This window comes from Gobio gobio, assembly GCF_949357685.1.
Source record: "Gobio gobio genome assembly, chromosome: 21".
Lineage (NCBI taxonomy): Eukaryota > Metazoa > Chordata > Actinopteri > Cypriniformes > Gobionidae > Gobio > Gobio gobio.
Window position 1 is genome coordinate 48,005,259 of NC_137117.1, and position 9,446 is coordinate 48,014,704.

A 9,446-nucleotide genomic window follows, 5' to 3' on the forward strand; every position below is an offset into this window, starting at 1 on the left:
CGTATTTCATGAATTAAAATGAAAGTGTCCTGTTGTCGATAGGGGCTCAACTGTAGTAAACGCTCCTATGGGTCGTATTCCAGGGAAGTGACAAACAACCTATATAGGCATATTGGTTGGAGGACATGTTGCGTTAAATGCATTCTTTAAATTTAGTAACACTTGATTTAAAGATGACGCAGAAGTATAAATGATTGTGTCATCAGCGTACAGATGTATGTTAGCAGAATCGACTCTAAAGCCTAAATCATTAATTAAAAATAGAAAACAAAAGAGGAGCTAAAATGGATCCCTGAGGAACTCCTTTTTTTACTTGATGGAACGATGAGCTATAGTTTTATAAACATACACATTGAGTGCGCTCAAAAAAATTGTTTTCAAACCATTGTAGAGAAGCCTCACTAAAACATATAGACCTAAGTTTCTGTAACAATAAATTATAGTCAAAATAATTAAAAGCTTTCGAAAGGTCCACAAATAACGCTTCACATGATTTTCTGCTATCTAAGGAGTTTATAATAGAGTTTGTGACTAACACAGCTGCAGTTATGGTACTATGACCTCCTCTAAAACCCAATTGGTGATCATTAAGGATCTTATCACAGTTAAAAAAAAAAATTATTTGATAATTTATTAATGATTCGAATACTTTAGATAGAACCGATAATCTGGAGATGAGACGATAATTAGTCCTTCTATCTAATTATCCTAAAGGTCTCCACCTTTTAATAATGGAATTACTGTTGCTGATTTCCACATATTTGGTATGGTATTAGAAATTAAACTTAGATTAAAAATAGAAGCAACTGGCCCTGCCACAATACAAACAGTAATTTTTAACAAATAGGGCTCAATTGTATTGATTTCTGCTGATTTTTGAATGTCTAGTTCCCCTAGAGCATTATAAACCTGAGAAGTTGTAATGGGATAAAAATGTAACACTTGTTCAGGGCAATGTTCAGCAAGTTCAACAGATTTCATAGGAAGTACCAAAATTAATAGATTCAGAATTTGAACAGAAAAATAATTATTAAAAGTCTCAGCAATATCTGCTCTACCCTTAACTACAGTTTGGTTGACAAATAAATGATCTGGAACATGAATTGATAAGCTTGAAGTCGACGTAGATTTAACTAACTTCCAAAACTTTGTAGGATTATTTAAATGTTAACTTACCATAACAAGATAATATTCACGTTTTGCATTTGTTATTGCTTTAGTGCATTTATTTCAAAGTGCTCTATAGAAACTTCAATCTAGTGGATCATTTGTTTTCTTTGTTCAAAAGAGCACATAAACCATTCAGACCTCAGATCTCTTTTGCTCAGTGCTGGTATATAGTGTCCTCAGGTGGCAGTTGTGAGTTTACAAACACCTGAGATATGCAGTCACATGATCACAGTGACGGTTTCAACTAAAATACTTTCACTATCACACAAAGAGCTCCGGCAGGTTCATTCTGTCTGAAAGACGTTCAGAGAGAGAACACCTGAGTGACACGGAGCAGGAAATCACACACAGAAATAATGACTTCAGGTCAAGGTCAGTGTTTTTTAACATTTCAACTGGATTTTAGACAGATAACAGACATTTTATTTTAAAATGGTTTACTTGCTCAACTTAATAATAGCAAACATTTTTCTTAATTATACATTCAATTCAATATAAATCCATATATAATCAGTATGAGCAGAGTAAAAATAAACACATTTAACAGTTATTTACACTTTAACAAGCACACAAGTTGTGAGGGAAATCAGCACCAAAAGCTAATAATTAGCAAGTTTTAGCAACTTCCTGGTTAAGCTTTATGATTGATTTCACAGTAGAAAAGCCAATACTAAAGGATAAGTTCACGCCAAAATGAAAATATCCGGATAATTTACTCACCCCAATGCCATCCAAGATGTTCATGTCTTTCTTTCTTCAGTCAAAAAGAAATTAAGTAATTTGAAGAAAACTTTCCAGGGTTTTCCATCATATAATGCTTTTCAGTTGCAACCAAAATGCTGAAGGTCCAAATCAATGCAGTTTCAAAGTGCTTTGATGGGCTCCAGAGGCTCTGCGTGATCCCAGATGAGGAATAAGGAAGTTAGAGATATAGAATTATATAGATTCATAGGTGATATATAGATAGATATATTAATAGAATAGATAAAAATGGAGGCTCCACATAAGAGATGCCGTACATTTTTTTATTGCTGAACAAATAATCATTTACAAACAGCATGGCAATAACAGAACATTTTTGTATTACAAAATACCGATCAGGTGTTTGAAAGTACAGTAGAAAAATATATCAGGCAAATCATAATAAAATAAACAAAAAACATTAAAGGGGCTAGGGTTTTGTTTGAAGATCATATTCTTCTATAATGGAAATAAGACTGATTGCATTTTCATAACTTTGATGGCTTTTGTATAAGAGTTAAACTCATTATGAAATTAATAAAATCTTGGTTTCACCTTTAAGAACTTTTTTGTGTATATCAAATTTTCCCAGCATGAGGATGTTGTTAATCAGGAAGTTATCTTTGTTATTGTCCATTACAAGAGATGCCGTACATCTGTGTTGTGGGTTCATTTCCATTTGGAAACACCAAATAAAGTGAGATGTGTGTATTGTGATAGGCAGCTAGCCTTCATGCACCATTTGAGGAGCTCATCCTGGCATTTTGGAGGGTGCAGAGGACAACAAGTGTCCCATGTGAGAGGATTTTTTTCAAAGGCTGGAGAAATTATATGTAAAAAAAGAAGTCAGCTAACTCCTTCAACAGCAGAGCAAATCATATTTTTGAATAAAAATGTTATGTAACAAATGTGACACATTGTGGCTTTATTTATTTTATTAATGTTCATTTTTCATGACCACAAAAAAACTATAGTTATTCACAATGAGGAGGCTACAGGTTACACAACCAAGATCATGTAGTTGTCAGACAGATATTAAAAACATGGATTTTTTTTACATGGATCATTGTCAAGGTATTTCAGATCAACACATGCAAGTGACCACTAGGTGTCGCCATAGAGACGGGTGTCAGATTGATTTGAAGCTTCGAAACAATATGGCACATTTGCTTGAACTGTTTCAGTGCTTCACAAAGCCTCTGTCTGCCCATCACTACATTTTAGATGGCATTGGTATGAGTAAATTATCAGGAAATTTTCATTTTGGGGTGAACTAATCCTTTAATACAGGCATTGTCAACCCTGGTCCTCGAGGCCCACTGTCCTGCAGAGTTTAGCTCCAACCCTAATCAAACACACCTGAACCAGCTAATTAAGCTCTTCAGGATTAATAGAAAGCTACAGGCAGGTGAGTTTGATCAAGGTTGGAGCTAAACTCTGTAGGACAGTGGGCCTCGAGGACCAGGGTTGACAATGCCTGTATTAAAGGATTAGTTCACCCCAAAATGAAAATTTCCTGATAATTTACTCACACCAATGCCATCCAAGATGTAGTGATGGGCAGACAGAGGCTTTGTGAAGCACTGAATCAGTTGAAGCAAATGTGCCATATCTCTACATGAGGCCAGAGAGGATTGAGTCTATGCAATGTCTTGTAATATAGAAAATATGTTTGTTTTTGTGTTTCAAATGAGTGAATATATATATATATATATATATATATTTGTTTGTTTTTTTAAAGGTGATCTAAGGGTTTTGCTCCTGGGTAAAACTGGAGCAGGAAAAAGTGCATCAGGAAACATCATCCTGGGCAGAAATGCATTTAAAGAGACCAGTGAAATATGTGAGAAACAGGAAGGAGATGTGTATGGGAAGAACATTGCTGTAATCGACACTCCAGGACTGTTTAATACATCTATCACAAAAGAGCAAGTGAAGGCTGAAATAGAGAGGTGTGTAGAGATGTCTGCTCCTGGTCCTCATGTGTTCCTGCTGGTCATCAAACTGGGAGTGAAATTCACACAAGAGGAGAGGAACTCAGTGCAATGGATTCAGGAGAACTTTGGAGAAGAGGCTTTGCTTCGTACCATCATTCTGTTTACTCACAATGATCATCTGAAGGATATAACTTTGGAGGAGTATATCACAGAAAGCCACCATTTACTGAAACTAGTTGATAGTTGTGGTGGCAGATATCACTCATTCAACAATGAAGATAGAAACAATCAACAGCAGGTTAAAAAACTTCTGCAGAAGATGAATGCACTGAGGAGAGAACATGGAGTGAAGCATTACACACCTGAGATGTTTAAAAGAGCTCAAACAGAAATGACAGCGACGAACGGAATTAAGCTATTGAGCCTTACGAATGTTTTGAGCATTATCATATTGATAGGAGTTATTTTTCTAGGAACACAGCAGTGGGAAAATAGGCTTCAAAAGGAAGATCATAAACTGAATTTTTTTTTCCAACTGATAGAACAGGACATTAAGCGACTGGAAAATGAGCTTATAGAGAATGAGCAGAGAGAGCAGCGTCTAAAAGCAGACCTCCAACAGAAGGAAGAAGAGGAGGACCAGCTGAGAAATGAGCTCTTACTGAAAGAGAGGGAAACACAACTGATTAATGAGCTCCTACAAAAGACAGAGAATGGGCAACACATGAAAAATGAGCTCCAAGAGAAGGAACGGGAGGAGCAGCAACTGAAAAATGAGCTCCAAGAGAAGGAACAGGAGGAGCAGCAGCTGAGAAATGAGCTCCAAGAGAAGGAACGGGAGGAGCAGCAGCTGAGAAATGAGCTCCAAGAGAAGGAACGGGAGGAGCAGCAGCTGAGAAATGAGCTCCAAGAGAAGGAACAGGAGGAGAAGCAGCTGAGAAATGAGCTCCAAGAGAAGGAACAGGAGGAGAAGCAGCTGAGAAATGAGCTCCAAGAGAAGGAACAAGATGAGAAACAGCTGAGAAATGAGCTCTTACAGAAGGCAGAGAATGAGCAGGACCTGAAACATGACCTCCAAAAGAAGAAACAGGAGAAGCTGCAGCTAAAAGAGAAGCTCCTACAGAAAGAACAGGAGAAGATCCTGTTTCTCCAACAGAAGGAAGAGGAGAAGCATCAGCTAAAAGAAAATATCCAACAGAAGGAAGAGGAGAAGCATCAACTAAAAGAAAATATCCAACAGAAGGAACAGGAGAAGCATGAGCTAAAAGAGGAGCTCCTACAGAAAGAACAGGAGAAGTCCCTGTTCCTACAACAGAAGAAACAGGAAAAGTGGCAGCTAGAAGAGAAGCTCCTACAGAAGGAAAATGAGGAGTGGCAGCTAAAAGAGAATCTGCTACAGAAAGAACAGGAGAAGGAGAAGCTGAAAAAGGATCTCCAACAGGAGGAGCAAGAGAATCGGAAGCTGAAAAATGATCTCCAACAGAAGGAAAATGAAAAGCAGCACCTGGAGAAGAAGCTCCGACAGTACAATCAGAAAGTGCAGTAGCAGGAGGAGCATCAGGAGAAACAGCTAAAGCAAGAGTTGCAATAGTAGCAGGAGGAGCAGTAGCAGAAACAGGGAGATCTCCAGCTGAAGCAGCATCAACATCATCAGCAGCAGGGAAAGAAGCCGCATCCTGAAGAGCAGTAGCTGCATTAGCAGCAGCAGGACTTTTAATAACTAATAACAATAATCAGACCTGAAATAAGATGATGGTAGCTTATAAGGGTTTTGCATTGTGAAATGACACTTCTCTGTATATGATTGTGGCAGGAATGGTGATTCTGTTTCCGTCACCGTATTTGCCGTTTTAGCCTATAAGCGTCGACTCTGGGCTATAAACATGTGTGTGCGTTTCCTGAGGATGCGTCACTATTGGGGAACTGCGGCGTCGTAACACGAGAAAAGCTGTGGAAAACCTGACTTAGTTGCTGGATTACTGTTGTTCTGCATTGGTTCTCGCCAGGGAATGATACGGTTCTGTTGTCTCTTGATAAAACACTGCTTTGCTTTCGACAATCGGTTTGTGAAGGCCCATAGCGTTATTCCAGTCGGGGTGCTCCGCGTTAAGCTACGGCTTCAGTGTGTCCTGTTTCAAACTCCAATTGAGTAGTCAACTGCTATGTCCTGTTTCCAAATGTTATTGATTTAGTTCATTCCAGTTTTGTTGTTTTCAAATTTCATTTAACTGATTTTCTTTTTTTTCCGTTGGCTGTTAATATTGTTTATAGTTTTATAGCACTTCTCATTCTATTCATTGTCTGTCTGTCTAATTTATTTATATATAATAATAAAAAATCTGTTCTGTGCTAGATTAACTGAGACTTGTTACAGCACTTGCATATTGTTGCCCTTGACTGCTCTAGTTGCTTCTATTTCCCTCATTTGTAAGTCGCTTTGGATAAAAGCGTCTGCTAAATGACTAAATGTAAATGTTTTGTTGTGTTTAATTGTGCCCTCATTTTGGTTTATGATTAGTGTTGCAGCCCGAATAGTTTGTTTTCTTTAAATTGAATTACCTTTTTGTGTCTTATACTGATTATTTTGAACTTTTGTTTCAGTTGCCACCAGTCTTTTTGATTTTCCTTGGACGTTCTTCTTTTGTATTTAGTGGCACTGTGCTTTTGTTTCCATTAACTCTTTATTTACTTACATTAGTTGTAAAGTGATTGATTTGTTTATTTTGTTTTTTTGTATTTTTGACTGATTTATTGGATGTGAACAACCTTTTTAAGTGCGCTTTATTTAACGTGCATTTCCTTTGTCTTGGCAGGGCCTGAGCACCAGGGGCAGAGGGCTAACTCTTATTAGGTGGTGGTATTTTCCTCACCGTGTGTTGTGACCTCCCCACCAAATGTGTGATTTGTATACCCACACGTGTGTACGTGAGTGTGTGAGAGCACAGTGAAGTGCAGTGGTTTTTCATCTCTAAGTAATGTGACCCGACTTTCTGCCTCTGTGGGTAAGCTCTAGGCCCTGGCCTCGACCGTGTTTGAAATCCCTTCCGGAATAAATGTCTGCATTCAAGTTTTAACATTTCCAGATTGTTAATAAAATATATTTTTGATACGTTCATCCATGTCTCTGACTCTGATCGGTGATTCGAACCTGTGTATGCCTTTTGGTAGGGATACATTCTAATTCTTTGGGCGAAATTCCCAAGGTGGCGTAGTCGGAGTCTAAACAGTATCATCTTATTCAGTTAGTATTATACTTAGGGTAAACCCCTTGGAATCCCTTGTAGCACCGCCCTGCCACATACAGTATATGTTGAATTTTAAGTAGGCCTATGTCATGTTTCTGGAATTATTGTAGCTTTAAAGTAGATGTTGTACCTAGTTTACGTAGCAGATAAATTATGAGGGTGTGCTTTTAAAACACAGCTAATGTTAATCAGAAACATCACTAATGGAAGCTCTTTGTCATGGTAGATATTAATATGCACAGCATTATTATAAAAGACAGATTATATAAATGTGAAACTTTTTAAAGTGTAACTTTTTTAAAGTCTTGTCTTACAGGTAAAGCCAGGGACACACCAAGCCAATGATCGGACCGTCAGGCAATGTTGAGCCGTTATTAAGCGTCGGTCAGCTTAGTGTTTTTGGTGTGCTCCGCAGCACTGGCTGTAGTGGGACGCCGTCTGTATTTTTTCTTCTGATTCTGCATGTCGAATTGGTGGTGGAGCTCGTCTGTGAGAGGTGCGTTTCCCAAAAGCTTCTTCAGCTAACTATGTTCACAAATTCAGTCATTATCATAGATCAATGAGTCTGTTTCTGCCAAAACCCTAGTTCCAATTAACATTCGCTAACAGCATTGCTTTTTCATTGTGTGGTTGGAAGTTGCATACACTCGACTGTACACTCGATGTAAATAGAGATAACGCCGCACAACCTGATGTCAAACAAAGGAGAGAACGGCGCACACTTCGACTTAACAAGCCGAAATCTCTGGTTTCACCATCTACACGACAGCGCTGCAACCGGAGTTTCTAAAAATCTTCACCCTGGCTGGAGTTTAAAAAGCCTGGTTTCAGGAACCGGAGACTGCGTTTGCGTGTGGACAAACAGCCAAACCGCGTAGAAAAAGCTGCGGTTTTGAAAATACCTGTGTTCGTGTGGACAGGGCCTAAATTAAAAATAGGTGACAAAATTAACACTTCTCTCTGGGACTAATCAGTACACGCCAGAAGACTTTAACCATCAGGGCGGCACTTGATTGGCTGCAGACGACACCTTGATGAAGAGTGACAGTTGTTTCCTCCAATCAACAGAGACCTGAGAGCAAGACAGCACAACCAGAGAACAGAGTGGCAGAGACAACAAAAAAAATAACATCCGAAACACGCAGCACATAACACAGGGCACAGCGGAGAAGGCGAGGCATCCACCACTAAGATTCACCACTCCTCCCCAAATCCCAGAGGCTAAACCCGTGTGTTTTGATTACCCTGCTGAGGTCTTCCATCAAGAAGAGATTTTGAATCTTGCCACTAAAAGTTAGAAAAGTACAGCGAATCGCCCCACAGAAGACTGTTAAATTAAAGGTAAAGCAATTTATGGAACTCGGTCGTGGTAAAAAGTAAAGCCTTTTCACCCCCCCATTTAATATTCGGAACACAAATGAAAGAATAGAGTCTCTCTCTGCAACGCCATTAAGTGATAGATTAACGTGCTCTGTGACTGTGTGTGAAGACTGTGCAAGAGCCTAAAGAGAACGTAAACCCCGCCTACTTTGATTTAATTGGCCATCTCAATCACTTTTGACCTTTTGGTCATCCTAATATACAGAGCGCTGCGTAATGAAATGCAGCAGAGCGGTGCAAGAATGTCAAATATTGACCAGTGCATCTTTCTCTAATGGACATTCACAAGGACTATACAAAATATGTTTCGTAATACTTTTTTTGTTGTTTAAATATTATATTGTTTTCTTAAATATATTTTTATAAAAAATAAAAAAAAAGGTTTAGTTTTAACATTTAAATATTATATACATGAATCTTTTGGTTTCATGACCTGGAAAATACAGTGTTATTAGGTTTGTATGCAATCGGGGCTGGTTCTAGGCATGGGCAGGGGTGGGCTCAAACGTTTGGCTTGCCCACCCAATCAGAATATAGGAACTGATAGTGTTAATTTATTTTTTACGATTTGTGCATTGATTAAAACAATCTGAGGTGGGCCCTGTGTTGAAAGTTTTGATGAAGGGCTGTAGAATGCCCCAAACAATCACAAAAATAATGGAGCGGCGCGTTATAGGCTGCGCTCGCACTTCAGTCTGTAGCAGAAAAGCAGAGGATGCAGTCACACAAACGAAAAGGGCAGAAATATTTGTGTGCTATTAAAGGGTTAGTTCACCCAAAAATGAAAATTCTGTCATTAATTACTCACCCTCATGTCGTTCGACACCCGTAAGACCTCCGTTCATATTCGGAACACAAATGAAGATATTTTAGTGTAAATCTGATGCTGAGAAAGGCTTCAGATAGGCCTCCATTGGCATTCAGTACATTTACACTCACAAGACCCATAAAAGGCACTAAAAACGTCGTTACA

General features: G+C 38.6%; 1 protein-coding gene across 1 annotated transcript; it reads left to right on the plus strand.

The window, feature by feature from the left end:
* The first annotated feature begins 1,440 nt into the window (after positions 1-1,440).
* Positions 1,441-6,962, plus strand: LOC307117602 (uncharacterized protein). Its single transcript, XM_079802549.1, has 2 exons — positions 1,441-1,542; positions 3,653-6,962. Exons 1-2 carry the CDS (start codon positions 1,527-1,529, stop codon positions 5,392-5,394), a joined length of 1,758 nt encoding a protein of 585 aa, XP_079658675.1. The 5' UTR covers positions 1,441-1,526; the 3' UTR covers positions 5,395-6,962.
* The last annotated feature ends 2,484 nt before the right edge of the window (positions 6,963-9,446 follow it).